The sequence below is a fragment of the Dendrobates tinctorius genome, unplaced genomic scaffold (genome assembly GCF_039654945.1).
Source record: "Dendrobates tinctorius isolate UK_male_01 unplaced genomic scaffold, ASM3965494v1 ptg000254l, whole genome shotgun sequence".
In the NCBI taxonomy this organism is placed as follows: domain Eukaryota; kingdom Metazoa; phylum Chordata; class Amphibia; order Anura; family Dendrobatidae; genus Dendrobates; species Dendrobates tinctorius.
In genome coordinates, this window is record NW_027361921.1 from 9,065,517 (window position 1) to 9,092,102 (window position 26,586).

Below are 26,586 nucleotides of genomic sequence, written 5' to 3' on the forward strand. Positions count from 1 at the left end.
TTTGTGTATCAAAAATTATACAATGTTTCGGTTAAGGTTCAAAAGATTACAAATATTTTATTTGATGAAATTCAATTTACCTCATACAAGTAACTTGATTCACTGCTGTGCTCCTCCCAATCATCTATTCCACTTCTTGTCTCATTTTCCAACTCTTCAACTTCTGAAATGTTTAATAGTGTTCTTTCTAGACAATCACCAGCCACAGAGCTTTCAGTGAGTAAAATACACTTTCTGTAAAAAATCAAAGAAGGATTGAAACATATTAAACACATAAATTGAAGGCTAAAGCTTTGGGTGGTAAATTAATACAATTAAAGGCAATCTGTCAGTCGGATCAACCCTCCTATGTCAATATGGGCTTGACATATGGTCATAGGAAGCTGAATAAAATGAAACGTTATGATCTGTAATCCAATGTCTTATTCCAGAAAAAATAATCCACGTTTTTTTTCTATGTAAATGAGCTGCTCCAGGCAGGGGACCAGACACTGATCTGCATGAGAATCTACCTCCAGAGATTATTATAAATAAAGTGGGAGCTAACAGTGTGATGAGTAATAACCGCACTCTGCTCTTCCGATCTCACTGGAAAGCTGTGTGTCATTATACCTGACAGGTTATCATTGTTGCAATACAGCAGAACTGTGAAATCTGCAGCTGCTAATATTTTTGTTATGAGACAAAGTTCTACTGTTCTATGTTCCTCACATGTCTCACACTGGTAACTCTTGATTTCATGTGCTTACTTTTTTGGATAGATACGGACAGCTTTGAAAGTCCGTATCCACCAAAAAAAACTTTACTTTTTGTACCTATCTTGTGGATGGCACACCTTCTCACTGAACCCTCCCTCTGCACTATGCATGACTCTAATGAACAGGCAAAGAGACTAGTAGCAGGTTGATCGCTGGGACATAGTGATGCTTTATTAGTAAACTTTTCTTTGCTTGTCTGTAGCATCTCTACAGGGTCAGACTGGGGTGTCTGAGGCCCACCAGGGGAATGAACTCTAGGGGTCCACCTTACAGCTATATGCAAAAAACTGTCAGTCATTATCCCCATTATAGTAGTGGAGCATCGGCTGTAAAACACAGGTGGCTCCTGCACATCTTCTGTGCACCCCCATAACTGGGATGTATAATTATGGTAGTTTACATTAATGGGGAGCTTTGGTTAAAACCAGTTACCACCGATCTATGGGCTCTACAGGATAGGTGATTGCTTAGATCCGAACAGTAGAGACTGCACCGATCGAAAGAATAAGGAACTTTTATCGTTGATAGGACACTTAACCCCATTTTAAAATGAAGTGTCAGGTGGAATGTCTGACTGCAGCTCCATTCACCCTCTTTGGAGCTTCTAGAAAAAAACAAGTGCAGCCACTGAGGGAATGAATGGATCAGTGGTCAAGTCGGACATGCCACTCCAGTCTAATGGGGATAAACAGTTTCACATTTTGCTGAATGGGTCTAAGTAGTCAGACCCCACCAATTAATACGTTATCACTATTCCTGTGGATAGGTGATTACTTTTTTCCACAGGAAAACCATTGTAAGTGCATCTCTGCCGCTGTGTACAAAGTATTTAATCTCTAATGGAAATAAAGAATCTTCTCCTAATTAATATCAGAGAGAGCAAATGACCACCATACACAACACAATCCCCTATACCAAGACGAATACAGACCACATATTACCACCACATAGTGACCAAATAATATGACACATTACCAGCATATAGGGACCAAATAATACCACATACAAGAAGAAATACTACCACACTATGACTAGACCCCAAATTACCACCACATAGTGATCGAATATTACAATACTGATCATGAATACAAACCACAATACTAACAACACTGGTATTACCACCAGTGACATTATACTCAGTACTTCTGTATATAGTGTCAGTGTACAGGTAATACAGTGATCACCAATGACATTATACACAGGAGCTCTGTATATAGTGTCAGTGTACAGGTAATACAGTGATCACTAGTGACATTATACACAGTAGCGCTATATAAAGCGTCAGTGTATAGGTAATACAGTGATCATCAGTAACATTATAGACAGGCGTTCTGTATATAGCATATAGTATACAGGTAATACAGTGATCACTAGTGACATTATACACAAGAGCTCTGTACACAGTATATAGTGTATAGTGTGCCTGTACATGTAATACACTGACTCACCAGAGACGTCTGTAGTTGAAATCCTTCATCTTCGCTTTTCTTCAACCAGCACCGACAGCCGTCACTTCTTCCAGCCAGGACTCGTCTCTGCAAAAAAAAAACAGTCATCAATACTTGATCGCTTCTAGAGCACTTCCCCCACTTATTCCTTGACTTCTACACTACGTCAGATGAAGAAGAGCAACGTAGTGCCGCCCTGCACAGTAACAAGACCTCCCTTTTGTTCTCTCCATGGAAAACCATTTCCTAAACAGTAAATACAGTAGTAATAATGTCCCTAATTGGACCCTAAAGAAATTATGTTCCCCACTTGTCACCATAAACTAATACAACATGTTCCTCATTCTGGCCCTCAAACAGTAATTAAGTCCCTCATCCTCGCCCTTTATTTAATAATCTCACCCAGCCTGGCCCCATATATTTTAAAATATGAACCAGCCTGGCCCCCCTATGTCCCTTATACAGCCTGGCCCCCAGATATCCATCCGGCCCCACTCCAGCTATACATACTGGCCCTAATATGTCCCTTGTCCTGCCCCACCATATATCTCTTCTGGACATCCATATATCCTTCCTGCTCCCTTGTCCTGGCTCCCCCATATATCCACCCTGCCCCCTCATATATCCATCCTGGTCCCCCCATACATATGCATCCATGTCCCTTGCCCTGCCCCCCTCCCCCATAAATCCTACTTGGCCCCCCTCATATATATCCATCCTACCCACCCCCATATATGCATCCAAACCCCCATATATCTATCCTGGCCCCCCCATATATCCATCGTGCCCCCCCATATGTATGAATCTTGGTCCCTTTTCCTACCCTCCCATAAATCCATCCTGGCTCCCCCATATATCCATCCTGGTCCCTTGTTCTGCAACGCCCAAATATCCATCCTAGCCCGCCATATATATGCATCCTGGCCCCCCCCATATATATGAATCCTGGTCCCTTGTCCTGCCCCCCCATAAATCCATCCTGGCTCCCCATATATATGCATCCTGGCTCCCCCATATATCCATCTTAGTACCCCAAATATCCATCCTGGTCCCTTGTCGTGCTACCCCCATATATCCATCCCGGTCCCCCATATGTAGCCATCCTGGTCCCTTTTCCTACCCCTGGCCCCCATGTGTATCCATCCCGGCACCTTGTCCTGCCCCTGGCCCCCTTCTGTGTATCCATTCTGCCATCCCATGTGTATCCATCCTGACCCCCCATATGTGTATCTATCCTGGCCCTCGTATGTGTACCCATCTTGCCCCCCCATGTGTAATCCTGCTCCCCCTTGTCCTGCCTCTGGACCCCATGTGTATCCATCCTGCCCCCCCGTACGTGTATCCATCCTGGCCCACCTGTATGTGTATCCACCCTGCCCCTCGTGTGTGTATGAATCCTGGCCCCCCCAGAATGTGTATTCATCCTGGCTCCCCATGTGTATCCATCCCGGTCCCCCGTATATCCATCCCAGCCCCCCGTATGTATATCCATCCCAGCCCCCCATAAGTGTATTCATATCCCAGCCCTCCCGTATGTGTATCCATCTCGGCCCCCCGTATGTGTATCCATCACAGCCCCCCGTATGTGTATCCATTACGGTCCCCCCGTATGTGTATCCATTCCGGCCCCCCCGTATGTGTATCCATCCTGGCCCCTGGCCTCCCATGTGTATCCATCCGGTCCTCTTGTCCTGCCCCTGGCCCCTCGTATGTATATCCATCCTGCCCCCCATGTGTATCCATTTGGCCCCTTGTCCTGCCACTGGCCCCCATGTGTATCCATCCTGCCCCCCCCGTATTTGTGTATCCATCCTGGCCCCCATATGTGTATCCATGCTGGCCCCTTGTCCTGCCCCAGGTCCCCAAGTGTATCCATCCTGGCACTTTGTCCTGCCCCTGGCCCCCATGTGTATCCATCCTGGCCCTCAATATGTGTATCCATCCTGCCCCCCCGTATCTGTATCTATCCTGGCCCCCGTATGTGTATCCATCCTGCCATCCCATGTGTATCCAGCTTGGCCCCCCGTATGTGTATCCATCCTGCCCCCTTGTCCTGCCTCTGGCCCCGTGTGTCCATCCTGGCCCCCCGTATGTGTATCCATCCTGGCCCCCCACATGTGTATCCATCCTGGCCCCCCGCATGTGTATCCATCCTGGCCCCCCGCATGTGTTTCCATCCTGGCCCCCCACATATGTATCCAACCTGGCCCCCCACATGTGTCTCCATCCTAGCCCCCCGCATGTATCTCCATCCTGGACCCCCGCATGTGCATCCATCCTGACCCCCCGGTATTTGTATCCATCCTGCCCCCTCCCCCTGTATATGTATCTATCCTGGCCCCCAGTAGGTATATCCCACTTGCCCCCCATTTACGTGTATCCACCCTGCCCCCCTGTATGTGTATCCATCCTGGCCCCCCTGGAGGGAAAGAGAGAAGAAAAAAAAAACAAAAAACATTCCTCTTTCCTTCCTGCACTCCCGGCAGCGGCATCCACCTCTGCAGGTCCGGCGCGCTCATAGTAAAATGGCCGCCGACACAGCAGAGGCCAGAAGTGAATTTTGTGCATGCGGTGCATGACACTGACGTCATACGCCAGTGACAACAGGCGCACACTTGCCAGTATTCATTGGGATGTGCGCCGCGGCAGTTCAGGCAGTGAACGCTGCGTGCGCGCGCCCTTGCACCTACGCGACTGTGCTTTTAAAGGGCCCATGCCCCTAAAAACTGACTTTTTTTTTCCTTCTTTTCTTCTTCTCCTACTCTCCTTCCCACAGCCAAGGGCCCACCAGGGACTTCCCCGATACCCCGCCAAGCCAGACCGACCCTGCAGTGTTGTCCCAGGACCCCAAGAACCAAGTGTATAGAACACTTCCTGGTCTCTCTTTTCACAAAGCAGCGAGATCTCACTGCTTACTGAGGAAAGAAGGACCAGAAAGTGTTCCCATATGTGCGGCTCCTGGGGACAACACTGCACTGTCTGAGAACACTGAATACTGCCACTCCAGTGTATTGATATTACACTGTAAAACATACTGTATGCATTATCTAACATGACACTGTTTGACAGACTATCATGCCTTGCCTTGAGCTCAAATTGGGTGAGGGAGAAGGGAGACACTGAGGTCATCGCTGTACCAGAGCAGTCAGTCGAGACCCCACGATATCACATTATGGGAGTGCCAATGGGCTGACAGAGGGAGTGTACGCCTTTTGTAAATCTTCTAGCATTTCGTTTTTATTACTCAGAGGTATCTGAGTGTTTATAGTGCGAGGATCAACGCCATGTCCGGTCTCCACGTATGCAGCAAGGGCCTGTGCATAAGGCCGGAGTCACACTGGCGAGGAATACGGGAGAGTGAGAGGCGCAAAAAGCACGCATTAGACACGGACAAATGATTTTCTATGGGGTCACTCGCACCAGGCGTATATTTCTCATCCGTATTCTACGGTCCGTGCCAATCGCAGCATGCTGCGATTGTCAGCGTACTACGCCCGTAGTACGCCAATGCAAGTCTATGGGTGCGCAAAAAATACGCATTACACACGGAACACACGTGTGACCTGCGAGCAATACGCAGGTCTTTTGGCTGGTGAACAGGAAATGGGCCAATCCATCATCAGGAAGCCTAGACATGCAAATGAGGTCAAAAAGCGCTCCAGACATCCAGGAAGTACGCCTCCACGGAGTACAGCAGCAGCATGGCGTCCACATATATTAATGTAGAGATGCTAATTGTGCTGGTGCAGGAGCGTCCAGAAATATGGGACCCACGCGACGCAAACTATGCGAACCGCACAAGAAAGGAGGCGTCATGGAGGCGCATCTGTCGCCAGATGTACCATGACTTTGGTGACAGACCACGTGATGAGCAGCATAAAATTCGTAAGTGCAACCATAAAAATATAATTAACCTTAGCGCGCACTATAAAAGGAATCTATTATCAGCCCCCCCCCCCTCCTGTGCATGTACTTTTATTAGCCTCATGAGGGCGTTACATTAGGATGTGACATGTGGCTTCACACAGCCATAATTAGGGGTTAGGCCACAAGCTCCTCATCCTCCTAGCCACTAAAATTAGTTTCAGGGGAGCTAATGAGACCCTGGATATCGGCACAATTACATATGCCACCATGGGTAGAACGCACACCCCATAAGGCCCCATGCCTAGACTACTGTTTGAAAATGTGACCTCTCAAATATCTGATTTTGACAATCTTTCCTGTCACATTGCAGTGGAAGATGTGATGAAACGGTGGAGAAGCATCCGGGACCAGTACCGGCGGGAACACCAGCAGCGGTCCAGGAGTGGGGATGCTGGCCATGTCAAGCGCAAATATATATACTATGACCGGCTGAACTTCCTCGCCCCAATTCTGGCTCTGAGACCGTAAGTACATACCTCACACCACATGACACAAAAATATTACACAAATACTTTACAGGGACAAAAATATTGATGTATTTTTGCCTCTGTTCTATTTCATAACAGAACTCAATCCAACATTACGGATCGAGGAACGGCCTCAGAGGCAGAGCCCATTATAGATCCTGTAGGGGATGAGGTGGCTGGCCCATCTTCTCCCCCTACAAGAAGGATGGCTGAAGAGGAGGCTTCACCAGAACACACAATGGCTGCCCTACACAACACACCACCAGGACGGTCTGCAGCTGCAACCTCACCCATCCTGGAAGAGATGGGCAACTTGAGCAGCAGCCCAACTGCCCAGATCAGGCCCTCCCCACAGGCTGCTCTAGCATCAAGGCGAATAAGAAGAAGGCGCCAGGTCACCATTCAAGAGAGCAGGACCAATGTGGACACTGGGGTGCTGAATTACTTGTCCAGAGTCACTACAGATGATGGTGAGGAGGCCTATGCACGTAGCCTCACCCTTTATCTCCGTGCCCTTACCAGTGAGGTCAGGCTCCGTATTAGGGGGTGTATTCAGATCCTGCTTGATGCAAGCACCCCCCCAATACCCCATATGAGGTGTTTGAATTTCTGGAGAGGTGGCAGCTCTCACCAAGAAATTTAATGTGCATGAGACCATCCACACAGATGCTTGCTCAAGCAAGGTCTGAGCAGCCCCTAATACGTGGGCCAACACCTCAACCCCTTCCTCCCCCTACCCATCCTTCTATTCCGCAGCCCCAAATGTCTTCATCAAGCCAACCCCACCAATATGGCCACTTGTACCCACCCAGTGTTGGAGGCTGGTCCCAACCTGGTTGGGGACGATCTGGCTATCTTGGTGGGTATGAGCCACGGGCCTACCAGAGCCAACAAGAAGCCCCTCACCATCATCATTATTACTCTGGCCAGTATCACCAACAGGCCCAGGAGGCTGGACAACAACAGCATCATGGGCAACAGTATGGCCCCACACAGGGCGATCTTGGCCACAATGTCCAGCAGCACCCACAGGCTGTTCCTCCCCGTTCCCCTTCCCCTACATATGAGGATTTATGATTCAAAATTTTGGAGATGTCCAGTAACAGGTAACTGGTGCTTCTAATCTAGACAAAAAAACAGGTGTTCTCCTTCACCAACATTTAGAACATAATTTAACATTCACATTTTTAAACAATGTTTTCTAAACATATGAAACAATCCATCATGACAGGCAACGCTACCTCATGCCTTTCACACAGATATTACATGTGTGTATAAAAGAGAAGATTTAAATGCGCTATACTGTTACCTGAAAGGATGAAAATACACTAATCACTTGCTAATGCATAGGAAAGGCGTGCTTGCCTTTAGTTAAGTAGTCAACTTTGTTATTAGCATTCTCTAGTAAACCAATTTGAGGCGACCAGCATTCACAATATCACGCTCTCTCTATGTCTTAACAAGTGAGTTTTGTATTTTCATCCTTTCCAGTATAGCATGCTTAAATATTGTCTGTTCTACAGACAGGTAATATCTGTGTGAAAGATGTGAGGTAGCCTTGCCTGTCATGGTGGAAGCTTTCTATGATTGGAAAACATTATGAGGAAATGTGAGTGTTATCTTATTGACTTTATTTTGGTGATGGAGCTCACCCTTTGTTGCCTAATCAAGGTTAATGTAGGCATGCAGCAATGTTGTTATTGCATAATGGTTGTTGCAGTTTTTTTCTGTAATGTTAATGTTACACCAAGTTAAAGAAGGCCCAAAGGGTCATTTTGGCCATTGCCAAATTTGTGTTATGGCAAAATTATGTTTGCCTTTAAACAAAACCCAAAAAAAAAAAAAAGGCAAAACTAAAAATTTGTCTACTCTAGTTAACGTCTCTGTGTGATTTCTCACTATCCCTCACAACATACTAACAGACACCAACCAATGCAAAGAAACACTCATAGAATCATAAAAAGGCTTGAGTAATATATATTTAGACCCACTTTGAAACAAAAAAATTATAACATAGACACAGCATTCTCTTGCCAAGAAGTTGCCCCCTCAGGTGAGATAAAGTAATTCGTGAATATATCACGCACTTGAGGCCAGAGAGCGGTCTATGTTGAGGGATGATAGGTGGTCTCACCCTGCGCACATTGTCCGGCCTACGCACAACACCATCAGAGGAGGAACAATCATGTATCCTGGTGAAGTTATGCAGAACAACACAGGCTTTGACAACTTCATTCACATTTTGCTCACTCAACTGAATGGCAGACTGGAGTACCCGCCATTTGGCACAAAGAATCCCAAAGGAACACTCCACCAGTCGCCTAGCACGTGATAGGCGCAAGTTAAAAATTCTGCGCCTGTGGTCAAGGTTGCGCCGGGGATATGGCCTCATGACATTACGTGATAACTGAAAGGCCTCATCTGCCACAAGGACATAAGGGACTGATTGTTCGGGGGAGCCTGGTAGCTGGCGTGGTGGTGGGAGATCCAACTGGTTGGTGCGTAGCCGCCGACCCATTATGGAAGTATTGAAGACTCTAGAGTCTCCCGTCCTTCCATAGGCCCCAATGTCAACAATTATAAACTTGTATTGAGGGTCTACCAGAGCCAACAATACAACAGAAAAGTATTGCTTATAATTGAAGAATTGGGAGCCTGAGTTCGGCGGCTTACGCACCCTGATATGTTTGCCATCCAGGGCCCCAATACAATTTGGAAACTGGCAGTCCTCCTCAAAGTCCCTTGAAATCCTTAACCAGTCTTCCATCCTGGGCTCAGGTAGGACCACCTGATGGAGTTTTGTCCAGATTTCTGCACATGTAGACCTCACTATGCCTGAAATGGTTGACTTTCCAATGAGAAACTCATGGTGGAGGGCGGCATAAGACAGGCCAGTGGACAGGAAGCTGTCGAACAACAGAAATAGTACAGGTTAGAATGGCTAAAGTAAAAAAAAATCAGTTACATGCCGACCAAACTTGGTAGGGAATGATAGAGAAGAACACACACATATTTGGTGGCACAATGACTAAGTGATATGCAGTACATATTAGATGTAACATTCTGCTGTGTCAGGTGAAACATATTTTGAGTAAGATGAGGGTATTAAACTTTGTCCAAGAAGGCCAAAAAACATAAATTAACACACACATTATGAACATAGAGAATGTGGTCGTGGAGTACATACCGTATTGTGAGTAGAAGTCGCTCCTCTGCAGATATGGCTTGGCGCATCCTAGTGTCCTGAAAGGTGATCCCAGGGCGCACTGTCTCCAAGAGGCGATCAAATGTGGAAATGCTCATTCGACAGTACTGGTAAAATTTCTCCGGATGCTCCCGCAGAGACGAATAGAGGCGGTGAAAATGACCTCTTGTGAGTCGTTGCCTCAAAAGTGGATGTACCCACATGCGTCTCCTCCTCCGCGGATCCACTATCACAGGATATGGTTGGCCAAAGCGCCGTGACAAAAGCCAGGTAAAGAGAAACTGCTCGGTTGTATTGAATGTCAGACCCTCGGCCATGCTGCACAAAGAACACCAACACACCTCGTGAAAGCAAGGTGAGAAATGTACAGAATGTAGGCAGCAACCTGTTTCTGAGTGTCTAAATAGGGTGCAGGCTAATGATTTAAATTGTTTGCAGGCCTCAAAGCCGTTAAATGTCCATTTTGCAAGGCTGCGAGAAAATCTCGTCATACGGATTGCATACGGATGCCACACGGATTACATACGGATGCACACATGCGCAAAATACGCGACCACACCTTGCTTACGGATGACCTACGGAGCACTGTTTAGGGGTCATTGATCCGTATTACGCATGTAAAATACGGAGCGTATTTTGCGCAGGTTAGTGTGACTCCAGCCTAACAGACAGATCCTGCTCAAAAAGTCATACTAATAAAACTTAGCAAAAAAACAAACAATGAATCAAATGGCTGTATCTACAGAAAAATAAAACAAAAGCTATGGGTCCTAAAACCTGGCAACACAAACCAAATTTTTTTTTTTTTTTTTTTTTAAGAAACAACAGAGGATCGTAATCATAGTGACACGAAGAAATAAAATGAACATGTTCATAGCTTAATTAAAATACCGTTGTTAAAATGAAACAAAAAAAAGCCAAATTATCTGATTTTTTTTGGATTCCACTCCACCACAAAGATTTTCTTGCTAATAAATACCTTGTCCCATATAACAAAAATCCATCATCTGTTTATGCCAAGGAACAGGTTTGGCCAGAAAACCCTGTGACTCTGTAGCTCATTTTGACACTCTAGTGACTCAAATAGACATACGGTACTTAACAGACGCTAAAATAAAAAATATTATAAAGTCTTAGATAAGAATCACAACATTAATTCAGAACTCAGACAAGATTGTTCACGCTGTGGCTCTTCATTTGACACATTTGCTACTAAAGGTAGTCCTATACTTTTTTTTTTAATAAGAATATTGAGATTTCACCAATTTGATGAAGGCCAAAAGGACATACTTTTAACCTCAAACTGGAGACTAGAGATCTCTCGATAGGGTTAGATTGTACATGGGGAGCTTTTCTTACCATACTAGCAAATCCTGGCTCCATCGCCTTCCCGTGCATTTCCCCTCTAGCGCAGCCGGCTTTTTCTATTTTTGTATGTGTTGGGTTATCCCTATGTCATCATTGTGGAATTGCCCTTTTTTTGCAATTTCAACACACAAATTTTTTCCAGTACACTATAAGATAAACTGAATGGTGTCATTCAAGAGTACAACTCGTCCCGCAAAAAACAAGCCCTTACGCCTCTATATGGCCAGAAAAATAAAGTAACTTTCTCACGTTAGCACTGACGTCAGTGAGGTGAACGGAATACATCTCGGCTATGAACTCCGCTCATCTTACTCATGTCCCTGTGAGACACTGATGCTGTGCTATCACGCGCAGCTCAGTGTCTCTGCTGGATGCCATGCTGAACATTCATATCATGCCTACGTTCAGCATGGCATCTGAATGTAGTAGAGTTAGACTTGTCGCGGGACAAATGGTTCACACAGTGAATTTACTGTACACGGCTGATGAAATGTCGGGTTTTCTAGGGGACAGGCAAGTAAAAAATTGGACAGCACATGCATGGTCCATGTGCCATGCAATTTTTTCCTGCACCAACTTGCTTGCATTGGCACACGTCATACGATATACGCAGGCAATCGCAGCGTGCTGCGATTTTCTCAGTCCGATTTGAGCTGAGAAAAAAATCGCAGATGAGCAGGGAATCATTGAATAACATTAGTCAAGATGTTGAAAAAAATTGGATTGCACTCATCCGTTTTTCACAAAGATGAGCATGAGCACTTACTCTGTGCATCATGGTCAATGATCTGACAGCAAAACGCAGATGGCTGAATTTGGCAAAAAGCCTCAGACATCCATATATCACAGTCTGAAACCATCATTTAAGGACCTGAACTTAACAAGTCTTACATATGCCTATGAGACTGTTAAATTCAGGTCAAGAGTCAAGCAGTCAGTCCGAAAAATCATGGTGGGTGCTTTGAGCAGGGGGTTGGACCAGATGGCCCAGGAGGTCCCTTCCAACTCTACGATTCTATGATTCTATATAAGTATCTTAATGCAGCCTTAAGCTACAGTGAGGCAAAAAAGTATTTAGTCAGTCAGCAATAGTGCAAGTTCCACCACTTAAAAAGATGAGAGGCGGCTGTAATTTACATCATAGGTAGACCTCAACTATGGGAGACAAACTGAGAAAAAAAAATCCAGAAAATCACATTGTCTGTTTTTTTTTCATTTTATTTGCATATTATGGTGGAAAATAAGTATTTGGTCAGAAACAAGCAATCAAGATTTCTGGCTCTCACAGACCTGTAACTTCTTCTTTAAGAGTCTCCTCTTTCCTCCACTCATTACCTGTAGTAATGGCACCTGTTTAAACTTGTTATCAGTATAAAAAGACACCTGTGCACACCCTCAAACAGTCTGACTCCAAACTCCACTATGGTGAAGACCAAAGAGCTGTCAAAGGACACCAGAAACAAAATTGTAGCCCTGCACCAGGCTGGGAAGACTGAATCTGCAATAGCCAACCAGCTTGGAGTGAAGAAATCAACTGTGGGAGCAATAATTAGAAAATGGAAGACATACAAGACCACTGATAATCTCCCTCGATCTGGTGCTTCACGCAAAATCCCACCCCGTGGGGTCAGAATGATCACAAGAACGGTGAGCAAAAATCCCAGAACCACGCGGGGGGACCTAGTGAATGAACTGCAGAGAGCTGGGACCAATGTAACAAGGCCTACCATAAGTAACACACTACGCCACCATGGACTCAGATCCTGCAGTGCCAGACGTGTCCCACTGCTTAAGCCTGTACATGTCCGGGCCCGTCTGAAGTTTGCTAGAGAGCATTTGGATGATCCAGAGGAGTTTTGGGAGAATGTCCTATGGTCTGATGAAACCAAACTGGGACTGTTTGGTAGAAACACAACTTGTCGTGTTTGGAGGAAAAAGAATACTGAGTTGCATCCATCAAACACCATACCTACTGTAAAGCATGGTGGTGGAAACATCATGCTTTGGGGCTGTTTCTCTGCAAAGGGGCCAGGACGACTGATCCGGGTACATGAAAGAATGAATGGGGCCATGTATCGTGAGATTTTGAGTGCAAACCTCCTTCCATCAGCAAGGGCATTGAATATGAAACGTGGCTGGGTCTTTCAACATGACAATGATCCAAAGCACACCACCAGGGCAACGAAGGAGTGGCTTCGTAAGAAGCATTTCAAGGTCCTGGAGTGGCCTAGCCAGTCTCCAGATCTCAACCCTATAGAAAACCTTTGGAGGGAGTTGAAAGTCCGTGTTGCCAAGCGAAAAGCCAAAAACATCACTGCTCTAGAGGAGATCTGCATGGAGGAATGGGCCAACATACCAACAACAGTGTGTGGCAACCTTGTGAAGACTTACAGAAAACGTTTGACCTCTGTCATTGCCAACAAAGGATATATCACAAAGTATTGAGATGAAATTTTGTTTCTGACCAAATACTTATTTTCCACCATAATATGCAAATAAAATGAAAAAAAACAGACAATGTGATTTTCTGGATTTTTTTTTCTCAGTTTGTCTCCCATAGTTGAGGTCTACCTATGATGTAAATTACAGACGCCTCTCATCTTTTTAAGTGGTGGAACTTGCACTATTGCTGACTGACTAAATACTTTTTTGCCCCACTGTATATTCACATGTATTTTTGGCCCATGTATTATCAAATGTTCGCTTTTGTGCTGTGCAAAAAAAATCACAGAATGCAGTAGTCTGGTCTGATTTACAGGTAAAATAATGCAAGGAAATAGACGGTTTCTGCACTCATTCACTATGTTAACAATCAGACAGAGCAAGTTAATTTCTAAATTTGCAGACATAACTGGTCTAAGCTTTATAACAGCAGTCTGAATGTAGCATAGGAAAGAGTAGCAGATACACTCGCCAACTGATCCACATTAACCTGGAAAACCTAGAATAACAATTTAACTACTAGTGATAAACTATTAATGACTAGCTATCCATGATTGATTGCAATATGGCTATGATTTCTTTGCACAGATTGTGGCTCGCGACCATCTCTCAAGATAACAAAAGGTTGAAGAACACTGAGGTAGTGCAATATGGCTATGATTTCTTTGCACAGATTGTGGCTCGCAACCATCTCTCAATGTAAAAAAGGTTGAGGAACACTGGGGTAGTGTATACATACAAATTGCATGAACCAGCTTAGCCACATAAAACTAACTCAGCTCTGCTATCACCAATTTTGACATATATCAACTAAAACGATCACAATATTCAGAGCATGAGCTGCTTCCAAAAATGCTTAAATAACTCCCTGACTCCCAGTGCATATCCCCTAAAAAACCTTCTTAAAGGGAATGTGTCACCTAATTTTCGGCCCATCAGCTGCGGCCACAGCCATCAGGGGCTTATCTACAGCATTTTGTAATACGGTAGATAAGCCCCCAATGAAACCTGAAAGATAAGAAAAACACGTTAGATTATACTCACCGGGGGGGGGTGGAGTGTGTCGCGGTCCAGTCCGACGCCTCCCATCTTCATACGATGACGTCCTCCTCCTTGCTTCTCCCTCGGCTCCTGCGCACGCGTACTTTATCTGCCCTGTTGAGGGCAGAACAGAGTACTGCAGTGCACAGGCGCCGGGAAAGGTCAAAAAGCTCAGGTGCCTGCGCACTGCAGTACTCTGCTCTGCCCTGCCCTCAATAGGGCAGAGAAAGTACGCCTGCTCAGGAACCGAGGGAGAAGAAGGATGACGTCATCGTATGAAGATGGGAGGCGCCGGATCGGACGGCGACACCCACCGGACCGGACCGAACGCCGGGGTGATTATAATCTAACTCTTTTTTCTTATCTTTCAGGTTTCATCGAGGGCTTATCTACAGCATTCTGTAAGCCCCTGATGGCGGTGGCTGCAGCTGAAAGTCCAAAAATGGGGTGACAGATCCCCTTTAAGTTCTTCAGCGATGTATGGTAATTCAGTCAGTCCAGGCCGATGGGCTTGGTTTAATATCTTTGAGATGAAGCCTGTTTTCACCTTAATGACCAGGCCAATTTTTACAATTGTGACCACTATCATTTTATGGGGACAAAACTCGAACACTTCAATGGATCCCTGTGATCCTGAGACTGTTTTCTTGTGACATATTGCACTTTATGATAGCGGTAAAAAAATTTTCATATGACTTGCGTTTGATTGTGAAAAGAATAGAAATTTGGCGAAAACCTGTAAAATTTATCAATTTGGGTTATTTCCCACATGTCTACTTTACCATCAGCACAATGTTGGAACCAACATTTTTATTTTTGTTAGGAAGTTATAAGGGTTAAAATTTGACCGGCGATTCTTGATTTCGTCAACAAATTTCACAAAACCACCGGTTTTTTTTTTTAGGGACTTTGAGGGGTCTATATAAAAGAAAATACCAAAAAGTGCCACCATTCTAAAAAACTCCACCCCTCAAGGTACTCCAAACCACATTCAAAAGTTTATTAACCTTTCAGGTAGGTGCTTCACAGGAATTTTTGGAATGTGTAAGGAAATAAACATTTACTTTTCTTTAACCCCTTCACTCCCGGAGCTTTTTTCGATTTTTCGTTTTCGCTCTCCTTCTTTCCAGAGTCATAACTTTTTTTATTTTTCCCTCAATATGGCCATGAGAGGGCTTATTTTTTGCGTGATGAGTTGAACTTTTAAATGACACCATTGGTTTTACCATGTCATGTACTTGAAAACGGGAAAAAAATTCCAAGTGCGGTGAAATTGCAAACAAAAAGTGCAATCCCACAATAGTTTTTTGCTTGGCTTTTTTTGCTAGGTTCACTAAATGCTAAATCTAACCAGCCATTATGATTCTCCAGGTCATTACGAGTTCATAGACACCAAACATGTCTATGTTCTCTTTTATGTATGTGGTGAAAAAAAATTCCAAAGTTTTCTCTAAAAAAAAAAACAAAAAGCGCAATATTCTGAGACCCATAGCGTCTCCATTTTTCGTGGTCTGGTGTCGGGTGAGATCTTATTTTTTGCGTGCCGGGCTGACGTTTTTAATGATAACACATTTGTGCAAATACGTTCTTTTGATCGCCCGTTATTGCATTTTAATGCAATGTTGCGGCTACCAAAAAACGTAATTCTGGCGTTTTGAATTTTTTTTCTCGCTACGCCGTTTAGCGATCAGGTTAATGCTTGTTTTTTATTGACAGATCGGGCGATTCTGAACACGGCAATACCTAATATGTGTATGTGGGATTTTTTATTGTTTTATTTTGATTGGGGAGAAAGGGGGGGTGATTTGAACTTTTAGGTTTTTTTTTATTTATTTTTTTTTTAAACTTTTTTTTTTACTTTGGGCATGCTTCAATAGCCTCCATAGGAGGCTTGAAGCATGCACAACCCGATCGCCTCTGCTACATATGGGCGATGAGCAGATCGCCCATATGTAGCAGATTTACTGCTGTGCTTTGAGCGCCGGCCACCAGGCGGAGCTCAAAGCCATCTGCCTGGAACAACCATAGAGGTCTCTATGAGACCTGTGGTTGTCCAGGCAACGCGTCGCCGACCTCCGATCACGTGACAGGGGTCGGCGATGAGCTCATTTCCGGCTCGGCGTCCAGAAGTGCTATTTAAATGCCCGCTGTCGGCTTTGACAGCGGGATTTAACTAGTTAATAGGCGCGGTCGGAAGGCGATTCTGCTCGCGCCTATTGCGGGCACATGTCAGCTGTTCATAACAGCTGACATGTCGTGGCTTAGAGGTGGGCTCACCACCACAGCCCACCTCAAAGCAGGGGATTTTTACCTATGACATACTATTCCGTCATCGGTAAGGAAGGGGTTAAAAAAATTACTTTAGACCTTTTTTTTTTTTTTTTTACTTTTGCAAGGGTAACAGGAGAAAATGGACCATACATTTTGTTGTGCAATTTCTCCTAAGCATGCCAATACCCCAGAGCATCTGATGTGCCTAAACATTGGAAACCCCCAACAAGTAACACCATTTTGGAAACTAGACAACTTATATAGATGTGTATTGAGCACCTTGAAACCACAGGTGCTTCACAGAGGTCTATAGCGTACAGCAGTGGAGGAAATCATATTTTTCGCAAATTAATCTTTATCTCCAAATTTTGCACTTATATAAGGGTAAAAGGAGATATTTCTCCTGAGTATGCCGATACCCTATATGTGGGGAAAAACCACTGTTTGGGCGCACGGCAGGGCTTGGAATGGAAGGAGCGCCATTTGACTTTTGGAATGCAAAATTTGATGGATTACTTAGCGGATGCCATGTCACGATTGAAGAACCCCTGATGTGCCTAAACAGTGGAAACCCCCGACAAGTGACACTATTTTGGAAACTAGACCCCTTTGGGACCTTATCTAAATGTGTATTGAGCACCTTGAACCCTCAGGTGCTTCTCAGAAGTTTACAACGTTAAGCTGCGAAAATAAAATAAAAAAAACACATTTTTCCCACAAAAATCTCTTTCAGCTACAAATTTTGTATTTTCACAAGGGATAAAGGAGAAAATGGACCCACAGCTTGTTGTGCAATTTCTCCTGAGTTCACCCATACCCCATATATGGTCAAAAAACACTTTTGAGGCACAGTGCAAAGCTCAGAAGGGAAGCAGCACCATATTACAGTGCTAATTTTGCTGCACTTGAGGGTGTCATATTACATTGGCAGAGCCCCTGAGGTGCCAGAACAGCAGTGCCCCCCATAAGTGACCCCATTTTACCACTTAAACCTCTCAATATATTCATCTAGGGGTGCAGTCAATACCTTGACATTACAGGTGTGACCAACTTTTATACCACTGGGCAGTGAAGAAAAAATAATTTACATTTTTACCACCAAGATTGTGTGTTAGTCCCAAGTTTTATATTTTTACAATGGGAAATGGGAAAAATGGCACCAGAATTTGTCCCACAATTTCTGCTGAATGTAGAAATACCCCATATGTGGCTGTACAGTACTACTTTGCCAAACGGAGTGACTTGGGAGAAACAGAGCACTATTTGCCTCCTGAAGCACAGATTTTCCTAGACTAGTTTGTGGATTCCATACAAAGAGCCCCTAAGTCAGTGATGGCGAACCTATGGCACGCGTGCAAGACAGGGCACGCAGAGCCCTCTCGGCTGGCACGCGGCCAAGGCCTCGCCTCACTGTTCAGAGCTGCAGCTTCTTCACACACATTGAGCGGCGCGGCCGCGGAGCTGAATGATGATGTCATCCAGCCGTGGCCGCGCCTCTCAATGTGTGTGAGGAAGTGACAGGAAGGACACTGCCGGCGCGCAGAGACCGCGGAGAGGTGAGTGTGGCCGCTGGTGTGTGTGTATGTGTGTGCCGCTGGTGAGTGTGTGTGGCCACTGGTGTGTGTGTCGTGAATGTGGCCCTGTGTGGGTGGAGAGGGCTAGTGATGGCGGTGATGGGGAGAGGGACAATGATGGGAGTGATGAGAGGGCCAATGATGGCAGTGATGGGGAGAGGGACAATGATGGGAGTGATGGGGACAGGACCAGTGAAAGGGAGAGGGCCAATGATGGCAGTGATGGGGAGAGGGACAAAAATGGGATTGATGGGGACAGGGCCAGTGATGGCGGTGATGGGGAAGGTGATGGCTGAATCCCATAGAACACCTGTGGAGAGATCTAAAAATGGCAGTTTGGAGAAGGCACCCTTCAAATATCAGGGACTTGGAGCAGTTTGCCAAAGAAGAATGGTCTAAAATTCCAGCAGAGCATTGTAAGAAACTCATTGATGGTTACCGGAAGCGGTTGGTCGCAGTTATTTTGGCTAAAGATTGTGCAACCAAGTATTAGGCTGAGGGTGCCAATACTTTTGTCTGGCCCATTTTTGGAGTTTTGTGTAAAATGATCAATGTTTTGCTTTTTGCTTCATTCTCTTTTGTGTTTTTTCATTTAAGACAAATTAAATGACGATAATAATACCAAAGAATTTGTGTTTGCAATCATTTTCAGGAAGAAACTGAGTATTATCTGACATAATTGCAGGGGTGTCAATACTTTTGGCCACAACTGTATATATGTATATATATTTGTCAAATGTGGAGCAGCAGCAAATATTTATACTTTTTCAGATCAAGGTGAAGCCTCCTAACCTGCCATTCTTGCCAGGTGCTATCCACAAGCCAGCCAGCTTCCCAAGCCAGCCATCTCCATGCCAGGATTCAGAAGTCGGCAGCAGTCACACACAGTAAGTGTTATCACATTTGTGTGACTGTGCCTAAGATTAGAGATATTCACACTGTGAAATGTAGGAGTGGATTTCAGCGTGGAATCTGCTTGCATTCCATGCTAGAATCTATCTAATATGAGTGGCTCAGTTTCAGTGTGTGATAAGCACGCAAGAGCTTGAAGCCCCCCTGCTGAACAGAAGAGAAGACTGCAAAGGTAAGTTTAAAATCAATGAACTGTTTACATAATAGAATTGATCATCAGGGTTTAGGGACGGCAAGCGCTGTACAGTGAAGAGATTTGGCAGCTGCGGACTCTCCTGTGCAGCGCTTATGATGGTCACTGCTGAGTAGTTCTCATTCACTTTGAATGAGGGCAGTGCTGCAGTACCTTGAGATGGCCACTACACATTTTTCATCATACAAAATTGCCCTGGTGGCACTTCGTCAGAAATAATTGGGTTTTAGGTTGCAGTTTGGGCACTCGGTCTCAGAAAGGTTCGCCACCACTGCCCTAAGTACTAGAAAAGCAGAATCCTCCCCTCAAGTGACCCCACTTTGGAAATTATAACCCTTTGGAAATTTATCTACAGGTGTAGTCTTTTGGCTCCAATGGTGTTTTCCAGAAACAGGCAGCAGTGAATGTTGCTGAGTGAAAATTGCAAACTGCTGTTGTAATGACCAGTACCCTGTAGAGACCAGTACGTTGCCGTCATCAGTACTATCTGCCCAGCCCGGGTTTCTGGAGACAAGCACCTGAAAATTAGGTGGGCTCTCATCACTACAGAAATGCCAAACTTGTGGGTGCTAAGGCTATTTGCCCACAGTAGCATTTTAAACCCGACACAAATCCGGACTCCTTCCCAGAAAACGCGTTTTTTACAGCGCGTTTTTGATACGTTTTTTTCCGCGCGTCTTCTGGACCATAGGAAATAGCTAAAAACGCAGACTAAGCAGCAAAATTAATGAACATGCTGCATTTTAGCCGCTAAGCATTTTCTTAGCGGTAAAAAACGCATCCATTGGCACAAAAAGGCCAAAAAGCATTAAAATGATTGGGAAGCTTCTTTTAAGCGGTTTGACCCCTAAAAACGCTTCAAAAACGCTACTATGGGCACACAGCCTAAATGTTGTTTAGGCACATTGGGGATCAGAAGGGAGGGGGCATTTGGATTTGGGAGCTGAGAATTTGTTGAATTTCTTTTGGAGGGTGAGGAGCCATTTCGCTTTTCTAGAGCCTTTGTGCTACCAGTAACATGGAAGCCTCCTATATTTCCGTTAACAGATGACAGATCTGAGTGGGGACTTTTTTGTGGATTTAGTGGAAGCTTTTATTGGGGACATTTTACATAACATTTGGGATCAGTTATCCGGCGCTATACGCTCAGCACTTACTTTGGGGTTTCCATCTAAATCTCTGAGTGAAGTGATTCAGATGAAACCCCAGAGGGATCCACTCACTATAGGGAGGTAGCAGAGTTACTCTGGAGTCAGTCTGGCCCCTCTGTTCCACAGGGACCTTCTTTTCTGATGTGCACAAAACTATGGCCGACGGAACTTTTATGCACTCCTAAAAAGACGAACACCGCTGGCTTGCAGGTCAGATGGCGTCCACAGTGCCTCCATCTGTCTCATTTTAGGGAATCTTCAGCCATAGGTTCTGTCTGAATCACGTATTTCAGAGATTTACACGGAAACCCGGTGTAAGCGCTCAGTGCAGGATAAATGTGCGCCGCCACCACATGCACTCGCTATTTTTTTTCATCAGAAGAAGGAGGGGGGAATGGGCACCAAGCAAAGAGGACACATGAATGCTCAGCTCCTAATCTAAGACTACATTTTACAGGTTTTCCATGACTAAAAATGGGTCAAAACTAACTTGGCAGACCCATTCACCACTCTGGATCTGTTTACAGCTCTGCCTTGCCTGCTATATCGGGTGAGAAGACCAGGAGACTGACTTAAATGTCCGGGGCATGCATGCTGGTTTGTGCTGGGAGGCACTGCTCTTGATGAGTGAGTTTCATAGAAAGGGAGAGCCTGGGTGTCCTTTACCAGGGCTGTGGAGTCGGTAAGCCAAACCTTCGACTCCTCAATTTCCATGACACCGACTACACGACTCCGATTCCACCTCCCTCATACTTGGCTCATGCTTAAGTTTAAGTGATAAATTTACTGTAGTAAAATGGTAACATCAGGCTTTTAATCATTATTATGATACAATAATTAAGCCATTTAGATAGAACATAAAATATAATTATTGGAATACAACTTTAGAACAAAAAAACTTTTGCATATTTCCAATTTATTATACACTTTGCAGTAAGTGGAAAAAAACAGTTTTCAACAAAACCGTACTGAATAACATTTGTGCAGTCTATGAATTTGTTCTGAGAAATAGTATCGCCGCCATCAGATCCTCCTTCATAGATGACCTCAAATCTGACCTAATTATTTTAAGGCTAGAGAACCTCTCTACACTAACTTGGGTTGGTGGCAAAGCAGTAACCACATGGGCAAGATCTCTAGCAATTTAAGGGTGTAAAGGAATTGCCTTGTGCACAGTCAGTTTTGATGAACGATTGAACTCTAATACTTCTTTGAGAGCAAGTGAAAAATTTTGCTAAAATATGGTCAATCTGTTTTCTATGGGAGTGGAATCTTTTTTTCCCTGCAGCAACGCTTTGCCTGCTCCATGTCGTCCAAATACTTTTCAAAATCAAACTCCTCATCTGACGATGATGAAGAAACGGCAGCAGCAGCACTGGTAGGACCCGAGTCCTCTTGCTCTTGGCTGTCCTGTAGCCCACTCATCCTAACTGCTACCTCAATCAGAGCTTCTTTTCCTTTAGTAAACTGTTGATCATCCAGCAATATACGATGACTCGGGCCCACATAAACAGCTGCCAGAAGAATTTTATTTTCGAATAGCAGTGTCTCTCTCCGTTTCATTGAAGCAGCAATGCCATCTGCGATTAAACCTTTTTGGGACAGGCAAATCAACAAGTTCGTCCACTCCTTTATAAAAATGCCAGGAGTTAAAAACCTCAGCTTGCAACATTTTAGTCACAGTAAATGGGTGATGAAGCAATTCCTTCAACTTATTTCAGCTCAAGCAATCGCTCAATCATTAAATAGGTGCTGCCCCACCAAGTGGCTTGATCCACAATTGCCCCTTTTCCAGCACGTCTCTTCAAGTTGGAATCAATTTTAGGGGTTCTGGCAGCAATAGCCAATTTCTTCACTTTGCTAATCAGAGTTCCAGCATGTTCCTTTTGCAGACTAATCTCTTATTGCCAGCTGCAGTGTGTGCACAACACAGTGCATGTGACGAATAGGAAAGAGGTGTAAAGCAGCTTCAACAAGATCATCTAACTGTAAAGAATCAGTTTGATGTTCTTCTGTAGTAATATCTGTTTGTTCCTCCATTATGGGAACAGGACTGTGGCCTTACATCTCCAACATACTGAAAGTGAAATGTTCTTCTAGCTGCTGTTCACTTTCATTATTCTCATTCATCAGTTTAATTGTACTTATGTTTGAGGCTATGTGCACACGGTGCGGATTCTGCTGCGGATCCGCAGCGCTTCAGGCTCTGCGGGTCCGCAGCAGATTTAGGTGCGTTGTACAGTACCATTGTTTTCAATGGTAAACTGAAAAACGCTGTGCACATGCTGCGGATTTTTCCCCGCGGATTTGCTGTGCGTTCAAATCCGCAGCATGTCAATTCTTTGTGCGGATTCCGATGCGGTTTCACACCTTCTCCATTGTAGAGGTGTGAAACCGCAGGCTAATCCGCAGGTCTTTTGACCTGAGATTTTATCTGCGGATTTTTACAAATCTGCGTGGAAAAATCCGCAGGACCAAAATCTATGTGTGCACATAGCCTGAAGCATTATCACACAAAGCATCTCTTGAGAGTCTTTTTCAAATCTTCCTTTTGGTTAAGGGATTCTTCAATCACTAATTTTCTAATACTTTTTCTTTCCAGAGAAACACAAAGTTTGCGGGCTATTTCCCCATTAAGAGCTGTAAAAGCTGGTCATGCAAATAATGATAATGTAACATAATCCAACATAGCAATGAACATGATACTTTTTCCTATCTAGAAAAAAGGACGTTCATAATGGCATAAACAAGAGGACAACTCCCTTAGAAATATATGAACCTACATAGAAAACGGAGTATAACGCCATAGAGTCAATAAACATGAATGATTATAATATCAAAAATTATTCGCTCTTTATTAGTACAGGTGCATAAAAGGTGTACATTACAAAATACAATCATATGATCAGATGTCGGACATGACACTAAGAAAGGGGATGGATACACCGCACATGTATGGTAAATGCAATGGTACAAAAAAAAGATAATACATAGCCCCAAAAACCTGCATAAAGACTAATGCCCATGCTGAAGAGTCTCACACTTGGCCGTCTAGTGTTACTACCAAAGTGAAGTACATACCAAAAGACATGGGGAATTTATACAGGACCTTCCAGTAAAGTGCTATATGCAGAAAAGGTATGGGGAAAATTGTGAAAAGGTAACCATGGTTACCCATAAAGAAAGTGCATGTGCGTAGTGTCCAGCCCCAGAGCCCCTACGCACGTTTCGCGCTGGGCTTCATCGGGGGGCATGTGTGGTGCTGCTGGAAATGCAGGGTATAAATGTCTAAGGCACAGGTGTCCAAAATTAGCATCGCTGCGGGAGGAAGTGAGCGCATGAGAGGCGGGCCCCGATCGCGGCACATCCGGCCGTCATTACCTGTGGGAGGGACAGGGAGAGATACAGCTCTCCTGACGTCATTGTCCCGCCCCAGGCAGAGCTGACGCCTTCCGAGACGCCCACTAACTACGGGACCAGCCGCGCATGCGCAACCACGCAGCAGCCATTTTAAGTACTGGCCAGGAAAAGGGGCAAGTGGAGATAAGAACACGGAACAAGCGCATGTGGCTCAATATACAAAAATGACACCACAAGGATGTCTAGATAAATTATTTGTATAGATGATGTTAAGATAATGATTATAACACTCTTTTTCATCAATATATCGCCATCATTCAATAGGGACAAAGCCCACTTAGGATTACTCATAATGATCAATCTATTATAAATCATAGTATCTAAAGAGTGCGGTATATCATACCATCTTATTAAGATATCAAAATCTCATTTGATGTATTATAAGGCTAAACATGAAATTACGGCACAGATAACTTGTAGAAACAAAAAAAATATATATAGAAATATGATTCCAGAATTTACATAGAAAACAGAAAAATAACAATAGCATATCCTGTGCACAGACAAAAAATGAGGTTCCACGTAATTAGTTCTCCACCATTTCTTCCAAGATTCCAGATGGACTTGATAAAGACATACGATCAAAAATAACCCCGCATAATGCATCCAATAACTCATACTGATTGTACACTGAGAAAGGATAAATAAAAACAGCAATTAAAAACAAGAGCAAAAACAACTTATACACAAATATGTATATAATAGCCAGAAAGACATATTAATGCTAAAGGAAGGGGGCAAAAGATAGCTTTTCATTGAGTCCATGAGGTGTCATGGAACCCAAAGTGACTATCCATCGGCACTCCAGCTGGGCTAAGATCTTCTTATAGTCTCCACCCCTAGTCCCCAAATGTACTCTATCGATCCCTTTAACTTTAAATGTCCGTGGATCACAATTATGGACTTGCTTGAAGTGCCGAGGGATAGTCTTCAATATTGTAACATCTGAAATCTCCTTTGCCGCCCTTATGTCCCTAACATGTTCCCTAACTCTAGTACGAAGCTCCCTAGAGGTGAGGCCCACGTAGATCAGGTTGCATCCACATACCGCATTATAAACCACATATGTGGTGCTGCAAGAAATATAATTTGTAATATGGTATTCCATACTACCATCAGCCGCCTTAAAAGTGGTTGCCCTAACGATATTTTGGCAGGCCACACATGAGCCACATGGGTAGCACCCCCGCCTCTGGGGCCTGGCACCGAAAGGGTTAGTAGGTCTGGCCACATAATGACTTCTCACAAGAAAGTCTTTCAAATTCCTTCCCCTTCTAGCAGTCAAGAGGGGTCTATCAGGTAGAATTCCCTTTAATGTCATATCTGTTTGTAAAACAGACCAGTGTTTTCCCATGATCTCTCTAATCCTGTGCCACTGATTATTATAAGTCATGATGCACCTCAGTGGTTGTTCCCTAGATATCTTGGCATGCTGTTTAGAGTCAAGGAGTTGTTGGCGAGGGGTCCTCCTGGCACGAGAATAGCCCGACTTAATGTTTCTCATACTATATCCGCGATCTCTGAACCGCTGGGTAAGGTCCCGAGCCTGATCCTCAAAGATCCCATCAGTGGAGCATATTCGCTTCATTCTCAAAAACTGACCCACAGGAATGGCCCGAATGGTTGAAGCATTGTGGGCAGATGATGCATGGAGTAGGGAATTGACAGACGTGTCCTTCCGAAATACGTCAGTTTGAATCGCACCATCCCCACATAATATGATCTTAATATCCAAAAAATCAATCTCACGCGCCGCCACCCTGTGGGTCAGTTTGATATTACGACGATTTTGATTTAAACCACAGATGAAATCGAGGAGGTCAGACTCGGTACCCTGCCAAATTATAAAGACATCGTCGATATAACGGTACCAGCACTGCACATGGGACGCGGCACATGCACCATCCCCGAAAACCTCCCGCTCCCAGTGTCCCAGGAAGAGGTTAGCGTAAGATGGCGCACAGGCCGCGCCCATTGCAGTGCCACGTCGTTGCAGATAGAATTTGTCTTTGAAGGTGAAATAATTGTGAGTTAAAATAAACTCGAGCAGTTCTAAGATCAGTGATCGTAGAGCCGGGTCTAAATTACTCATGCCAAGGAAGAACCCCACAGCTTCCAATCCATCTCTATGTCCGATGCATGTATACAGGGACTCTATGTCAATCGTAGCAAACAACATGCCTGATTCAAGATGGAGACCATCTAATTTCTTCAGGACGTCCGTAGTGTCCCTGACATAGGAGGGCAGCGTCTCCACTAGAGGATGAAGATAGTATTCAATAAACTTACAAATGGGATCGCAGAGCCCTCCCATGCCAGAGACACTACGGACGTCCTGAAGAAATTAGATGGTCTCCATCTTGAATCAGGCATGTTGTTTGCTACGATTGACGTAGAGTCCCTGTATAC

The 26,586-nt window shown here is 44.5% G+C and overlaps 1 protein-coding gene across 8 annotated transcripts in view; it reads right to left on the minus strand.

Moving 5' to 3' along the window:
• Positions 1-26,586, minus strand: part of TNRC18 (trinucleotide repeat containing 18) — a 753,175-nt gene that overhangs the window by 298,320 nt on the left and 428,269 nt on the right. For all 8 annotated transcript variants that reach the window (XM_073558135.1, XM_073558139.1, XM_073558141.1 and 5 more), the window contains one exon: positions 81-234. In XM_073558135.1, coding sequence (XP_073414236.1) covers positions 81-234 — 154 coding nt within the window. The remainder of the gene's footprint in view (positions 1-80; positions 235-26,586) is intronic.